This window comes from Talpa occidentalis, unplaced genomic scaffold (assembly GCF_014898055.3).
Source record: "Talpa occidentalis isolate TD23 unplaced genomic scaffold, MPIMG_talOcc4v2.1 talOcc4.6, whole genome shotgun sequence".
In the NCBI taxonomy this organism is placed as follows: domain Eukaryota; kingdom Metazoa; phylum Chordata; class Mammalia; order Eulipotyphla; family Talpidae; genus Talpa; species Talpa occidentalis.
This window is the reverse complement of record NW_023604972.1, coordinates 123,164,380-123,181,615: the sequence shown is the minus strand read 5'-3', so window position 1 is coordinate 123,181,615 and position 17,236 is coordinate 123,164,380. Positions and strand designations below refer to the sequence as shown.

The 17,236-nt window shown below is 42.9% G+C and overlaps 1 protein-coding gene across 2 annotated transcripts in view; it reads right to left on the bottom strand.

The window, feature by feature from the left end:
- The window catches only part of ADAMTS12 (ADAM metallopeptidase with thrombospondin type 1 motif 12), a 181,202-nt gene that overhangs the window by 62,218 nt on the left and 101,748 nt on the right, over positions 1-17,236 (bottom strand). For both annotated transcript variants that reach the window (XM_037530308.2, XM_037530310.2), the window contains exons 4-9: positions 14,387-14,583; positions 13,517-13,600; positions 7,810-7,934; positions 3,854-4,003; positions 974-1,117; positions 276-420 (exon numbers count right to left, since the gene is read on the bottom strand). In XM_037530308.2, coding sequence (XP_037386205.1) covers positions 276-420; positions 974-1,117; positions 3,854-4,003; positions 7,810-7,934; positions 13,517-13,600; positions 14,387-14,583 — 845 coding nt within the window. The remainder of the gene's footprint in view (positions 1-275; positions 421-973; positions 1,118-3,853; positions 4,004-7,809; positions 7,935-13,516; positions 13,601-14,386; positions 14,584-17,236) is intronic.

The following is a 17,236-nucleotide window of genomic DNA, read 5'->3' as shown; positions in this document are numbered from 1 at the left end:
CAGTTGCAAAGCACTGCTGGCTCTACAGAAGACCAAGGAGGCAGAGCAGGGTTTCTCAAGACAGATTATCTGAACTGGAATTCCAGTTCTGTCACTTAATAATCTGTGAGGTCCTGAGAAGTATAAACATCAATCCTTCTGCCTTATAATAGAAATTTTCCATTTATAGGTGTAGATCTTTAGATTTCCAAACATGCCCCTGGCCCATCCTTCAGCATGCTGGAGACCTCAAGTCTTACATTCCCACCAGAGGCACTGAGCTCCCCAATACTTACTTCTACCTCCTGGCAGAAGGTGGCATTGGGGCCATACTGCAACTGGCACTGGTGATGAACATCATAGATCACTCCAGGAGCAATGACCTTGGACTTCAAGCCTTTCTTTTTGGGTATGTCATCAAGACAGAACCCCAAGCCTCGGCTGAAAACAAGATAGTAGAAGTGAGAGCAGCTGCTTATGAGTTCCTTCATCTTTGGCATTTTATTCCACAGAAACTCTGTCCCTCTAGTTGTCTTTTTGTCCTTCAAGACAACTTTATTTCTATAAGGCAGAGAGCCCTCCAGGCCCAAGTTGAGGGTTATCTGAAAGGAACTGCAAATCACATCCCCCTCCATGAGACAATTACCATCTTACTCTCTCCTCCATGGGGTTTTGGTGGCCACTTATGGTTTGTCCTGGTTGTTCCTGCCAGTCCCCAAGAACTTAACTCCCCATCATAAAGGTCATAAAGAGCCACTTTAAGGCAGGAACAAGCAGACGGTGTGGACGCTCACCTGATTGTGTCTGGGGGGTAGAATCCACCTAGGTCTCTGGGTCAGAGCAGAAGTGAGATCCACTCCTTCTGACACCACCCTCACACTGTGGCCGGTGGGAGCAACCGAGCCCCTTCGAGGCTTCAGGGCCTCTGTGTACAACTCGAAGGGCCCTCCAGTTCACAGAGACCCAGCGAGGCTGGCCCGAGGCGCTGACTTACTCCAGGAAGCGGGTGATGTACTCTTTGCTGCACTTGGACCACGTCAGCGGCGTGGGGTTGTACTGGAGCTGGCGGGACATGATGTAGGGGTGCCTGTCCACGGGCTCACAGTCATTCTCTTTCCCATCATGCTGGATGCCGAAGCTGGCGGGAGGCACAAAGCACATGAATATCAAGGGGGCAGGCTGGAGACAGGGAGGAAACCAGTTTCTCCAAGGTGAAAATACCCACAGGTGAGACGCAGAGAATAACTTCTACACCTAAGGCTTCTCTTTACAAAGTGGGTCTGTGAAGTTGGAGAGGGGTAGCTAATTTTGGATTAAAAAGCACTGGGGGGCCTCCCCGGTGGCGCAGCGGTTGAGCGCTGGGTTGCGAAGCTGCCCACAGCCTCTGCAGTGCCGGTTTGATCCCAGGCTGCGCCCCGGCCACCAGAGGAGGGTCCCACATGGCGCGCAGACCTCTCCTGCCGCCCGCTGCTCCCCTCAGCAGTGTCCTTCGGTCCTTCTGCCTGCTCTGCTCCCCGCTCTGGCTCTGGTGAATTCTCTCACCCTCCCGTGCTTCTGACTGTACCCAGTGCATGTATAAAACAAAACAAGCAAACAAACAAATAAATAAATAAATAAAACATGCCTCTATTTAAAAAAAAAAAGCACTGGGGACATTGCAGGCATGCCTGTGCCTCGGATATGCATCAGCAGGGGCTGTGTGGAGAAGTCAAGAATTTCTGTTGGACAGAAAGCTAAGAGAGCTCCGTTTGGCTTTCTTGCATCCTGTCAGAACAATCCCCAAGCTCCCTGCTCTCTCCAGCTGCAGTAACAAAGCACAGAAGTCAAAACCTTCCTTCCCTTTCCATCATAACTGGAGGGAAAACAAAGAAGGGGATGCCTATGGGAAAGTGGCAAAGCCACAAGCCTTGAGGAATGGGTTTCTTTTTCATGTTGCTCCTTCAACATCAGAGACATTAAGGAGAAGTCATCATTCAGGGGTGAAGAGCGGGGTTTCTCAAGACAGATTATCTGAACTGGAATTCCAGTTCTGTCACTTAATCTATGAGGTGCTGACACTTTCTCATCTTCATTTTCCTCTCCTGGAAAGTGGAAACGTTTCCATGGTGCTAGGGTGAACGGGACGGATGGGAGAGAGTTAGCAAGGTGCCTGGCACAGGAGAAAGGTACCATGAGTGATAGAATTACTGTTATTTTTAATCACTGTTAATTACTGTTATTTTTATCACTGTGTTGCTTATTTTCCTTTCCCAGGTGAAGTTTAGAGTTTGAAACTTATTAAAAGTCACAGTTAGTGGAAAAACTAGATCTTCTGCAGATCTCCGTGCTCCGAATTTAGCGTTCCCTCTCTGTCATGTCTCTGCTCTCTGACTTTCCACTGCCAGGGCTGACCAGGTGCAGCAGCCTTGAAAAGTCCTAAAGAGCTTAACTGGGGCCTCCCTGGTGGCACAAGGGGTTAAGTCTCAGAACTGCAAAGAAGCAATCTGCAGCCATTGCAGTGCCAGTTTGATCCCCCAGCAGGGAGCAACTCACATGGCACAGCAGACCTCTCCTTTCTCACCCGCTGCTGCCCTCAGCAGAGTATTTCAGAAGGTCTGCCTGTTCTGCTTCCCACTCTGTCTCTGGTGAATCCTCTCAACACCCTCCATCCCACACCTTTGGCCTGCCCCCCAGCTCTTGTATGCATAAATAAATAAATCTTTTAAAAAACAAAAAGCTTAACTGTGTGCCTAAAAAGCAAAGGGGTGCCTGGGAAAGCAGCAGACTCAAAAATGTCTATTTAAAAGCCATGTCCTCAGGAGTACCCCAAGATGCCTTCTGAACCCCCTGCTGCTCCCCAAGAACTCTCTCCACTGAAGTCTGCTTATTGGACTCTTGCAACCAAGAGATGTTGTTCAGATTTCCGTATCTGAACAGAGGAAAGTAGGACCTTTTTACTCTGCCAGTGAAATTCAACCCTTCTAACTCGGACACTCATATCCGAGGTTAATAAAATCTCCTAAGCAACATTAGCAACTCTATCAGAGAATAGTCTTTGGGGATCTAGAGATTTTCTTGTATCTATTTTTATGCATCATGGCATTATCAGCTTACGGACTCTGGTCACATACCTCATGGATACGAAAGTCACAGGGAGTCAGATGATTAATCTACAAAGCTCTTACCACCCACTCACAAAGAACGTGTTTTAAATTCAATGAAAGCTTTTTACCTAACAGATATTTCCCAGACTATTCCCCAATTGCAAATCCCCTGCTACCTAGCTTATGAAGTATTCCACGATCATTAAGCAATGGTTTCTAGATAAATCACAAAATAGGTATTATTACTCCTGAATTAATCAGCTAAATTAAAACTTATCTCCAGGGCTGTGCTCAGCCCATGCTAATTCAGAGAACGGTAATGAACAAGTGGTCAAAGAAGAGGAGCCAATGAAGGCCTCCTTGGTGGCGCAGGCAGTTGAGTGCCGCACTGTGAAGCTGTCCGCAGCCTTTGCAGTGCGGGTTTGATCCTGGCCGGCCAGGGAGAATCCCACATAGCGCAGCAGACCTCTCCTGTCTCGCCCGCTGCTCCCCTCAGCAGTGTATTTTGTCAGTCTGCCTGTTCTGTTCCCCGCTCTGTCTCTGGTGAATCCTCTCACCCTCCCGTGCATCTGGCCTGTACCCCAATTATGGTATAAATAAATCTTTAAAAATAAAAAAGAAGAGATGCCAATGAAATTTCATGTGTGACTGCCCCACTTTACAGAGGAGGAAGCGGGGGCCAGGAAGGTGAGTCTCAAGCCACAATATTGTCCAGTGTTCCTGACCCCAGCTTATGGTGCTTTCTGTCCCTCTGCCCACTGAGGCATAAGCATAGAGGAATCTCTGCTTACCTGTGTCCCAGCTCGTGGGCAATTGTGAAAGCCAGAGGGAGGCCAGAGTCTTCATTGATGTTGCAGCTCCGGTGAGGCTGGCACATCCCTGAGAGGTGTGACAGCCCCAGGGTCTCGCAGGGGCGGTTGACACCAGCACAGATGTCCTTTCTGAAAGCGGAGAAGAGATGCATTGGCGCCCAAAGAAACATCTGGAAAAACTCTCCTGGAAAAAAATCTGGATATTGCTTCATATTCAATATGGTCTATGAAAAATGATCACATTTACTTATTTATTAGGAATGTAGGGAGCATTTTCTAATTCACCAAGATTCTTCAATGTTAACCTCTTGATTACTGACTCTCACTGATGCCTAATAAATATGGGGAAATAGAGCAAATGCCTTATTTTTGAGCTGCTTTTGCTCTCAATCTCAGGAGGCCAAATTATATTATTTGGCCAAAAAGAGAGGGAGATTATTGAAAATGCAATTTAATTTGAGCTTTTAAACAGAGAGGAGACAACTGGCAGTGATGAAAGTTTCTCGAATTTGAAACCCTGTTTGGTCTTTCTGAGATCTGTGTTCACAATTCATCTGAGAACTTTTTCTAACTCAAGAAAAAGGCAATGGTCTTATCAACCCATTCATATATCAATCAATTTTATTTCAGCCTCATTATCCTAACAATACTGTCTATGAGGGTGCATGAACACACATACACACACACACACACACACAGAGTTTTCACTTTTACCAGCACCTCACTATTTTCCTACTGTGCAAAAAGAAAGGGAAAGACTTCCAGCTACCACCTTTTAATGTAAAAATGTGCCCCCATATCCTGGTAGGAATTATTTCGATCAATGAAAGAGTTGTTCATTAGTCACGGGTCTCCTTCAATGCAAGGAGTGCTCTCTGCCAAGAATGATTGTTACAAATGCTGGCAAATTCCAAGCTTTAGTTAGTTGCAGGCCTTCAACTCATGGGGTTTGTGTAGATGCCTTTCTGGAGACAAAGGGTCTATCTACTTTTTGTGTCCACTGGGCCAAGGAAAGATCCAGGCTTTGAGGACCCTGCAAGCCCTCAGTTCTTCAGAGGCAATGGCTGGGCCACGCGATGAGGGTGCAGCTCCATCCCACCCCACTCACGGCAGCTGTTAGTCATTCAGCAGCTGTTACTCTGGTCAGAGAGCATGGCTGACCCACACAGCCCAATCATTGTCAGTAGGTTCTGGGTCTGCAGGACCCAGACCATCATTCCTGCAAAATGTTCTTGCTACTATTTCATTAAAAAAAGCCTACGTCTGTCTGCATGGAGCTGCTGGGAAGAGATGATGGGCTCTTGTTGCTAATCCACTACCTTTTTATCCTGATAATCCGCTAACTTTTCATTCATTAAACAGTTGTTTGTTGAGTAACTAGCAGTATCCAAAACTAAAGTGGAAAAAAGGGGATACAAAAGAATGGTAGGAATATGGCTTTTTGCAGGCAAGTAATTTAAGCTCCCCAAAGGGGATGAGCTCTACCACAGCCATGCACTGGGGATACAAGTAAAGAAAAATGCAGCCACAAGTGCCATTCCTTGTGGTATGTGCGGCCAAATCCACCTTCCACTAAATGCAACTCTCTAGGTGGCTCTGCTAAGATGGATCTCGGCATAGCCTTCCAGAGGCAAGTTCATTTTAATTCCTCCCTCCTTTCCTGATCCTACCTATCTCTACAGACCAGAGGTTCTCAACAAGGTTGATTTTGCTCCCCACTTGTCTAAAGGCACATGTGGCAATGTCTGCAGAAAGGTTTTTTTTTTTAAAGATTTATTTATTTATGCATACAAGAACTGGGGTACAGGCCAGAGGTGTGGCAGGTGAGAGGATTCACCAGAGAGAGTGGGGAGAAGAACAGACAGATTGACTGAAATACACTGATGAGATGGCCAGCAAGGGAGAGAGGAGAGGTCTGCTGTGCCATGTGGGTCTGCTTCCTGGCTGACCAGGGATTGAACTCATGCTGTAGTGGCTGGCAGTAGCTTGACAGCAACTGTCTTTAACCCCTGTGCTACCAGGGAGGCCCCTGGAGAAAGTTTTGACTGTCGCAACTTGGAGGAGGTACTACTGGCCTCTGATGAGGAGAGATCAGGGATGCTTCTGGTCATCCTACACTGCACAGGACACTTCCTCACTATGAACAAATATCTAGCTCAAAATGTTAACAGTGTCAAGGCTGATAAATCCTACTTTAGCACTTGAAAGTCTCTCCACTATCTGGGAGTTGGTGAGGTTCATCATAATTTGAAGCCAGACTTCTGCAGTAAGGAAGAAAAAATGATCATCACAAGGAAGAAAGGAGAGAAGATCCTTTATATTCTAATGCAGTAGAGTTAAAATATGGGCTTAAATCTCAGCTTAAGTACCTGTTAACAACAATGAGATTTTGGGCAAAGCACGAAACCAACCCTCAGTTTCCCCAACAACCAGAGTTGTCACGAGGTAAAATGGAATGATGGTTGTCCTAATGGGTGTATCACAGCCTGTGGCCCTCATCAAACACTCCCCAAACACCAGCTATCACTAACTCACTCATTTCTTCATGTGAGAATGAGAGGAGCTGCTTTTCTGTTTTCTGGGAAAGAAAACATAGAGCTGAGACAGAGCTGCCAGGGGCCAATGCTGTTCCAGAAACCAGGGTCTTCCCCACAGGTAGGTCCTGCCTGGACTGCATCTTCCTGGCCTCTTTCCCAGGTTCTCAGGGGGCCTTCGTCTCTTTCTGCCTCCCCAGAGCCCTTGTGCTTACATCGCACCCCTATACCGACATTCCCCAGGGGAGCTACTGATCAACCCAAGGTGAAACAGGTCCTCATGAACCTAAGAGAGTAGGTTTATGCCACAATGTTCATGTTTAATGAAAATTTTAATGCTTAAAGTCGAAAGAGTGACTCTGATGATTGCAATTGGAGACCGTCTGAAGAGACCTTTGAATAGATGGGGGCTGATTATCACCCTTTTCATCTTATGCACTAAAATGATCCTATGAAAGTGACAAATGACAGGCTAAAATGCTTAAGGGGAGCCTGCCCACCCAGGCACACTGGCTGAAAGGCAGGCCAAGGGGTTGCTTCTACTCTACACGCCTGGATTTTCTAGAAGTCTGAATCAGCATAAGGGCACCCAATGAGAAATTATTTCCCCCATAGAACACAATCTTGTCATTTGTCCAGATTAAAATAGAATCTGGTATCATAGGTGCTCAAAAAATAAATATTAAGTCAATGAGTAAACAGTCTTCTAGGAGCTTGGGCTAAAAGGCCCTGGGTTGAGCCTGGGCTGAAAGTGAGGAAAATTCACCAGCCTTTCATGGATATCAAGAGTCCTGTAAGTATTGATGGATTTCATTAGAAACACAGGGTCTACCTTCTTGAGGATAAAAGAGAGGAAGATAAAGCCACATCAGTCTGCCTGCACAGGGGGGCTCTGCTCCCCACATTCTGCTTCCACCTCAGTAGGGGTGGGTTAGAAGAGGACTGATTTCCATAGATGCAGTTACATCTGTATTTCCATAGATGCAGTTCATCCATTCTAAACTGGATGAAAATAAGTAAGTAAATAAAGGATTGAATATCTGACTGATTAAGAGTCTCTAATGAGGCTCTGCAAACGAGGTTCCTGATTGTTTACAGAGCTACACAAAGAAGTCAAGTTTAAAGACGAAGTCATCACAGAGACAGGAAAGAGGCCTGCACTTTGCCAGCAGACAGTTTGTTATCATGGAGCACTCGATGCATCAGCGAGTTTTCCAATGGCCCATGGTGTGGGAATCAGGAGTGGTCCAGGTTATACAAGGTGCCTTTGAAAATGAGCAGCAGAGATGACTGAGCAGCAGAGAGGAGCAAGAATCACAGAGTGTGAATGTGTGGCAACACTTTCGCCTGCCTGGCCTCCCCAACTTGCAGCCCTCAGCATCCACACAGCCTCTGGGGTACCTGGTGATAAGGACGGCCACATCATGGTGGGCGGGGTTGAGGTCACTCTTGGGGTTGATGCTCTTCTGCCACTTGCAGAAGCTGGACAGTGTCTTCTCTGCATGATGAACTATTTTCAGTCCTTGCTGGAGAAAGAAGAGGAAGAGGTGGGCACGGGTAAGCTCACTGAGGCCCCTCACACTGTCCCCTGAAGCTTTCAAGTGAGAGAAGCTCAGAAACTTTGCAGAAGCCACCAAAGCCCTCTGGGCTGTCCGCCTGCTCTACACACTGTCACTCTATGATTTCCACTAAAGAAACTGAAGGGCAGAATGCAGGACAAAAATTATCATTAAGACAAGCAGCCCTTGAAGTAAAACTTTAAATATATTGGCAAGACCAACACTTTTTGAAAGTTCTGTCTTTAGTAGGTCTCTCCTTCCTAAACTGATAGAGTCCAAGGGGACATTTTATTTCTAGTGCAAAATGGAAATAATTTTAACAGAAAGCATCTTCTTTTTAGGAAGCATCCTGCAAATCTGGGGTTGTAGTGCATGCTTCCCTGCCCCTGATTTCCATCTGTGGGTCAAGGGAAAAGGATGACATCATCTTGCCAGGATTCTAGACAGTTAGGAAATTAACCATCTGGCAACAATCAGATGCAGCAGATACCCAAGGGTTTTTGAGGCCCAGGGCAGCTCAAGAGTCTTCCATGGGGCTCGCAGTGTGGGGATGGGAAGAGAGGGCTGATTCCACATTAACTAGATGAGCACTTGCCAAATGGGGACACAAAAAGGGCTAGTCAGCTCCAGAGGGACTCCAGTTAAATTTTAATTTCTAAAGAAGAAATTCCTTTCCCTTGTCCATTTTCTTCGGGACCTCCCCATAGAGTCATCACTGATGCCAAGAGGATTCTTCCAGAAAAATGACTAGCTCCAACGCATCCCTCTAATCTGAGTCTATTAATGCTGAACTCAGTCAAAGAACTTTAGGGCAGTCTCTCTGTCAAAGTATGACCTTGCTTCTCTATTATTCTGTATTTAGTTGAGGCGCACACCCCAATCAAACAAGGCTTGAGAGGCTTCAGTTGCCTGCTAGAATTACTCCTCCTCAGCCATGCAGTTAACTACCATGCGCCACATTCCTTACATGACAACACAGAAATGTGGCTCATCATACATAGAAACTCACAAACTGATTAGCGTGAAGAATATAAATAGAAAAAACAGATCTCGATACTTATTCCGTCTCCTCATTACATCGTCCAGCAGAATGATGTCAGGTGAAGGAACAGGGGGTGTTCTAGGGGACTGACTGGGTACAGGGGAGTCAGTCTCCAATTCACCTGGTCAAGCTGGAGTTAGAATAGCAACCCTCCTTACATGAAGACAAATGGTACCTACTCCCTTAAGGGACTGGTCAGATGGCAAGAGTCAGAAGCCATGAGAAGGGAGGGGAAAGAAAGAAAATAAGAGTGAGAGAAGAATAAAAGGAAATGGGAAAAGAAAGGAAGGAAATATTTCTGAATCATTTACTATGTGCCAGACTTTCACATACATTCTCTCATTTCACTTAATTATATCTTCTTAACATTGTTTATAAAAGAAACATGGTTATTTCCATTTTACAGGAAGAGGAAGTTAAACCTCAGTGAAGTAAAGAACTAGCTGAAGGCCACTCAGGTCAGATATTGAGTCAAACAATATGAGAACAAAGTTCTTGATGAAGCTACAGCTCTCCCTGGTGACCAGCCTCACTGGACAGGCGCCTTGACTCCAGCTCCTTCAGACAAGGAGGCTGATCATCAAACAAAGATCAACTATTATGACACTGTTTGAGGTCTGTTCTGAGCCCTACATTGTTTGTTTGTGGGGAGAGAGGGGACCACATGACATGTACGAAGGTGGAAATGCCTGAGGGAAGGGATCCTATATTTCCAATATACCAACAGTAAGGTAAGCTAATGTCACCTCAATTTAAAAAAGAAATGACTGAAAAAGTAAAATGAAATAAAAATAGTTCCACTTAAAAGTGCTCTAAAGGAAGTGAAATACTTAGGCATGAATATGAAGCACATACAAGGCACTGTATCCTAAAAATCACAAAATGCTGATAAAAGAAATCAAAGACCTAAATCGTTAGAGAAACAGATTCCCCAAATTCACAGCCTGGAAGATTCAAATAGTAATAATGTCCATTCTCTTAAAATTAATCTATATTTCTGCTGCAATTCTATCAAAATCTCCACAATATCTTTCATAGTCATGCACATAAGGTTTATGTGCAAAGGCACAGGCACAAAAGTCACTAAAATAACTGGAAAAAAATGAAATGAGTTATCCTACCAGATAGGAAAGCTTACCCTACAATAAGACACACACACACACACACACCACACACACATACACACACACTCCCCAAAAAATGCTTGTAAAACTGATAAAATCTGAATAATGCAGGTGGCTTGCATGAATATTAATTTATTGGGTGTGATGTTGTGCTGAAGTTATGCAAGATGTTCTTATAATTGTGTGCAAGTCTACAATTTTCTCAAAATAGAAAAAATTAAGTAGCTTCAAAATAATAACTGATGAGAATCAAGGCTGAAGGGTTGCACTAGAAAATCTTATACAGCACTTTGCAGTAAGAATCTACATGAGTTACTTAGAAATCACATGTGAGATCCCATTGTTTTGAATCCACAGGAAATTGTAGCTGTTCAGATGGGTCACAATGAGTAGGGAGAGTTCACATTTCTCATATACCCCACACTTACTACAAGGTTCAATTAAGATCCCTAATTAAATGGCCATGGATGTAAAACTTTTTTAGTGTCAAGGTGGCCACCCAGGCAGAAGCAGGTGGAACTCATCTCAGAATATTCTCCTTTGACTCACAAAGTCCTTAGTGAGGCCATAGAGCTCAAGATGGGAATTTTTGCCAGGTCAGGAAAGCTCAATTGCTTGCTTCAGTATTGTCCTTTCTACATTGATTGGACTCAGCATTTTGGAAGAACTTACATACCAATCCATGCATGTCTGTTTAGAGGAAAGTGAAAGTTTACAAACACCCACTCTTCCTCCCCCTTTCCTGGGCCAAATTCAGTGTCAGTAAACATACATCTTCAACATGGAGAAGCAGAATTATTTTCCAGATGCTGCAGCACAAACTCTGCCACTCACTTTCCCATCTTCTGAAGAGCCCACTTCCCTCAAGGGCCATAGGAATTGTATATGTATCCAATCTTCCCTTATGTAAATGGTGAGGCTAATAGCACCCAGGTTTACAGCTACAAACCTCATTGGGGTCCTCCCTGGTGGCCTAGGTGTTAAGTCTCAGTGCTAGCACCTCTGTGGCCTGAGTTTGATCCCTGGCCAGGGAGCTACACCCACATAGTGCAGCAGACCTGTCCTGTCTCACCTGCTGCTCCCCTTAGCAGTATATTTCAGTAAATCTGCCTGTTGTACTCCCCACTCTGTCTCCAGTGAATCCTTTCACCCCACCATTATCCCTACCACACACCTTAGCCTACACCCCAGTTCTTCTATGCAAAAATAAATAAATAAGCCAGCATTAGTTCCAAATGATTAAACATTCCACAAAGTCCCACCCCTGGGGAGCAGATAAACACAGGCAGAGACCTCCCGCTTTTGAGGTCCCCAACTCTCCAGTCTCCTCTTACTGCTTTGGGTTTTTCTGCTTTCTTTTGGCTTAATCCACTTTCAATCACAGTCCTATTTTGGGTAATAAACTACATGCAGTTGACTCAAACTATACCTCATTCTATTTTTTTTTAAAGATTTATTTATTAATGCACACAAGAGCTGGGGTGTAGGCCAGAAGTGCAGGCAGGTAAGAGGATTCACCAAAGACAGAGTCAGGAGCAGAACAGTTGGACTGACTGAAATGCACTGCTGAGGGGAGCAGGGGGCGAGGCAGGAGAGGTCTGCTGCACAATGTGGGACAGCTCCCTGGCTAGGGACTGAACTCATGCTGCAGTGAGTAGTGATAGCTTGCTTTCACCCTCAAAATCTTGCTTGCTTTCTGTCTACTGCTTTCATTGGTTCCTCTTGCAGACAAAGCAAGTGCACAATTAACTGAGTTGTGGATCATTTGAAACTGAGTGCCTTGCTCCCATGTAGAACTTGGATCTGTCATATGTGGTATTTTATACAAGTGAAGTCACAGGGTCTTCAGGATATCTCACTACTTTCCTATTAAATGGCTTAACTCTTCCAGATGGTTTTAATTGAATACAATTTTTTTTCAGCCTTTTAATCTCCAAGTCTCTTAAGAGGTTAAGTCTAAGAAACATTCATGTCATTTGTTGAATGCACTTGATCACAAAAGCCATGGAAAGAGGAATAAGCTTTGTCTCAAGACCATGCAGCCCTAAGCAGGCACAAGAGCCAAGAATTTCAGAGAGATTATGCTGGCTTACCATGAACAGGGGGAGATTTATGTTAAACATTTTCCATAAAGCACTCTTACAATTATTTGAGCCTGTGAGAACAAATCACACTATTTTTTCCCATTTTCTTTGCAAAGGAAAACAGATTTTCCTTTTTGTTCCTTTATCATTTTTTTTCTCACTTCATTTTCTCAAAGGAGTCCAATTCACTTCCCACTTCCCCTTTCCAATTCATTTGCATATGTGAACTTAGAGGAAGCGAGATGACCTAGAAGAAATTAGCAAAAGCTTGGAGAAACTGGAGACAGAAAATGATTCTGCAAGAATATGGCTTTTGTTATAAGTTGTTTTCTCCCTTGTAAGCTCTTTTTATAGTGAAAAAAAAATCTTGTATTGATTTCTTTTGGAATTCCTGGAGGCAGGTTTTGATTCAGTGCACAAACTCACCAGGCTTAGACTGGGAAAAAAAAGAATGGGCAGAGAAGAAATAATCAGGGAAAAATCTAATCTGAAAACTTCCCAGGTGACTAAGGAATAACTTCTTTGATTATCACAAGAAAAGGCACTTTGCAAAAAACAACAAAAGAGGTCAGTCTACAAATTCCTTGTGAATATTTTTGACATCACCCCAGGGGCAGGGGAAAGCATCAGCTGAATTTCCAGTTACTAAGCTTGTAACTCCAGAGTCTCACAAAAAATGAACTCAACAGCACATCACCCAGTAGACTAAGAAGGAAATTCTATGGAGTCATCTAATTCCTGCCTGGTGGCCTGACACCCTCAGGCCCCACCCTTGGTGGACAGTGACCTGGGGTCCTCCTGGTTTCATTGCAACTCACTCCTATGCCACACCAAGTCAGGTATCAGCATGTACATGACATGAGAATAGATGAAATCCCTAAGGGTAAATACGGACATGAACAAAAGGGCCCAGATCTGAGAGCTATGTATTCAGATGGAAAGGGTAAATAAACAGTTTAAAAACATTCCTCCTAACTTTTATTGAAATCATCCAAGCATATCATGATGTAGATTATTTCCTACTTAGGACATTCTTGGTCAGTGCAGTAAATCTGATTTTTGTGTTACTAGCTGCAATGACTGTCTGGTGATTCCAACTCAATATTCCTAGACAATGTTCTTTCTCCCTCACTGGGTATCACTGGATTGACATCACCAGATTGCCAGGAAAATAACGTTAAGCATTTTTTCCTTCCCATTGGATTCATAAAGACCTTTCTGATAACCTCATTTTTGTGTATCAAGAGCTGTCCTGGAGAAAGGAGGTAGAGAGTACAAGGTGGGAAAGCCGCTCCTTACCTCTTCTTCTTCAAGCAGAATGAGCCGAACCACAACAATGTCAACTGCATTGCCAATGCTTGGGTTATGAAACAACCCAGTGACCTAGAGGCAGAAATGGAAAACCATTCACCCCACATGAATAGATAACAGACAAGGAAGAAACTAGAATGGTGGTGCACTTAAAATAACATCTTACAGATCGGGAATTTTTGGTGGAACAAAAACAGATATGCCCACAGTCCAATACTATTATGATATTTAAAGACAACCTATCCAGAGTGAGTGGATGCCTGCATGCTTGAGGAATTAGTGCCTTCTCTTCAACCTGATCCGTGACCCAGGTCTTCCTCTCTTTTATTATAGTTACTTAGGCAAATATCTTTTGTCATCTAGCAGGACTAGCATTCTAGAAAGGCAGAAAATGTCAACAGTTCAACACTTCGATTTTATTCCAAATTTAGATCTAGCTACATGGAAAAAACCATGTTCTAATTCTTGGCCTCAGTTTACTCATCTGCTCACTAACAAAGTCAGTGATAAAGTCTACTAAAAGGACTGAATCCCTTGATAAATACCTAGTAGGAAATGTAAACATATTACAAATTTTCCTAGGATGCACATTTTTAAGGAAAAGAGTAATTTTTCCTGAATTACCAGCCTTATTCATTCAGACAGGGAATAGATTATCTATTATGCATTGTGCATATACACATACATGCATTGTACATGTATATATGTGTGTGTATATATATATACATATACAGAAATTATGTGTATTACACCCTACATACCACTCACCCAAAACAGATTTCTGTTATTTGGGGGTAGTGGTGCATTTTTATGACTGCTATGGGCCAGATGCCCCTCTCCCGTCCCAGGCTGACATACCATGTTCATGATGGTGAGGATATAGGACTCCACATTCTCGCTCCCATGATACTCAATCATCTTCGTGTCAGCCACCACCAGCGTCTCCACCCACCTCTCTTTGCTGATGGAACGCCGAGAGAGACTTCTGCTTGCCAAACTGTTCCTCTCCCATTTCTCTTGCTGTCTCTCTTGCTTCTGGGAGATGCCAAGACTATCTAAACATTAAACATAAGATGATGGACTTATTCTATATATCTTTCATATATTACTCATTTACTCATGTAAAGATTCAAGGCCATAAGTTTAATTTGCATTTGATGATGTACAAATGCAATGTTCTTATATACATGACTGAAAAGAAATCAACTGGAATGAAACCAATAAAACTGAAATTCCAATCTTACAGGGAGGTTCAAAAGTACTTTTTTGAAAAGATTATACCTATTGCATTAAAGATATCCCTCACTCTTCAAAAGATGTCATGAAGAATGAGACTGAATATATAAGGACCATAGTTCAGAAGGCATAACCTAGGAGAGGCTATGGAATTATGAAGAAAACTAGAAAGAATCATTCTTAAAATTCCAGAACATTTTTACTAGGGAGAATTTCCTTGAATCTTGAAAGAAATCTATAACCAAAATGAAATGAAATACTGCTTCATATACTGGGAAGCTTAACCCCCATGATAGTCAAGTCTAGAAGGTTTTAATGGGCTCAAAATGGCTTTGGAACTTGATGAAAAATGGATTTACCTGGAGATTAAGGAAGGCAAGACACCTGGGGTGATGGAGAAGGAGAGCTCAATCTCTGAAAATTTCTTTCACAAAGATAGAATTGTGCTAAGCGCAACAAGAGAAAGTCTATACTCACAGAGAGAACTAGAGCCCTACTATGTAAGGCCAGGCTCTCAAGCTTCCGGTTAGGCCTGGTTGTAATGGAAGATCTAACTCCCACAGATACTGAAGTCATCACTTACCAACTCTCCTTCAGGACCCTGTTCATTCTTTCAGGGGTGTGTCACCCAACACCAGAACCAATGAGGCATCATTGTTTCTCCTTCCCAACCTCTACCTTTCTCTCAACACATTTGTCCACCTCCATCTCCCAGTCTCCAAAGCAGACTGCTAACAACAAATTGCTCACAATTCAAAATTGCGTAAGATTTATTTCCTAAAGGAAACACTTTTGTGGGTAACATGGCCCCCTGCCTTTAGGGGACAAGAAAACCCACAATATAACAAGGCATTCCCACTTGGCTCTGATTTCTTGGAAGCTCATTAGAGAACATGGTATTGTGGGTAAACTTTTTATCCATTTTACTTATTTTCTGTATATTCTTCTAGTTAGAAAAGTATTATTTTTATAGTTCGAAAAATAAGCTTTAAAGATAAAGTAAAGACGCTTCACTTTTGTTTTATTCAGCACAATTTTATAATGTATGGCAATGTTTGTTTGTTTTTTTTCTGAATTTCTTCTCTAATTCTCTTGTTATTAGCTGTCTTTTAGCTGGATAACCAGACTGTTCTCCCCAACCACCTAAAATGTTCCCTTTGCAGCAGCAATCATAAAGTAACCTATGTAATTACTCAGAAAAATAAATCTCCCCAATTTATCTAATCACTCATTTCCTGGTTGCCCAAAGGCAGAAAAACAGACTTGGAGAAAAATGCAAAATCAAGGAGCAAAGGAGGAATGATTTTCTCTAAGTAAGAAGCCAGCCACTCTTCTATGACGGTATGTAGCTGGTAAAGAGCTACCATTTTCATTAAGGAAGTAGAAAGACATGAACCATAATGAGAGACATTGAACTTATTCAGTCGGATAAACATACTTCCTGTGGCAGAGGAAGGAGCACTGAGTGTGGACAAGTACAAGGCAATCACAGCATCAACCCCATGTGACCATCAAGCATTTGAAATGTGCTGTCCATGTAACATACATGCCTGGATTTCAACAATCAACTATGAACCAGAGATACACTATGGGAGTGGGGGAGGGGTGGGCAGGGAAGAGGGATTAGGGTCAAAATAAGGGGTTGGGGTATTATATGGGGACTATAACCAAGATGAAAATACATATATTGTGCAAAAATGAAAAATGATGTAAAAATAAATAAAATAAATATATATAAACTATCACATTAGCAATTTACATTGATTATAGGTAAAGATAATCTGGATATCTTGAGTTAAATAAATTATGACAATTAATTTTCATAATTTTTTGACATAAGGAATGTGGACTGGGAAGAGGATGGTGGGTTATAAAAGAGCAGCATAAGGATCCTTGTGAAATGAACTACTCAGTAACTTATGTGTGGGTTCACTCATTCAACTGCCCATGTGATCACACTCCCTTCTTGCTGGGTTGATAGAAACTGAGGATTACATCTATGACTTGCATATCTGACTCACATGATACTTTTATTTTAGGCTCAAGGCCCTTGGCAATGAATTGAGGGTCTCCTAAATATTTGCAGTTTTGCCTAAAGTTTGACTCACAGAATTGCTGGAAGAAATAAATAAGAACGAGGGATGAGTGTCAAGCACAATACCTGCCACCAGCCAGAGTCTCAATTAAGTGTTATTTTGTTTTCCTCAAACCTATTTGCAACTAAAGATAAATGTTCCAGTAGGTCAAAACCCCAATTCTTCTCATTATCAGATAAGGTTAATGATAATTAACTTCCACTGATGGAATTCCACTGATCAGATTGGCGATGCCATGACTTCAACCAGCTTGTTGCCTCATCCCTGCCCTACTCTGGTAAAATGTCTTCGTTCTTCACTTCTTTTTATTTTGAGAGGGAGAATCACAAGTTCCAAGCAAGAGGTGACTTGTTTTCTACTGACAGAAGAATAAACA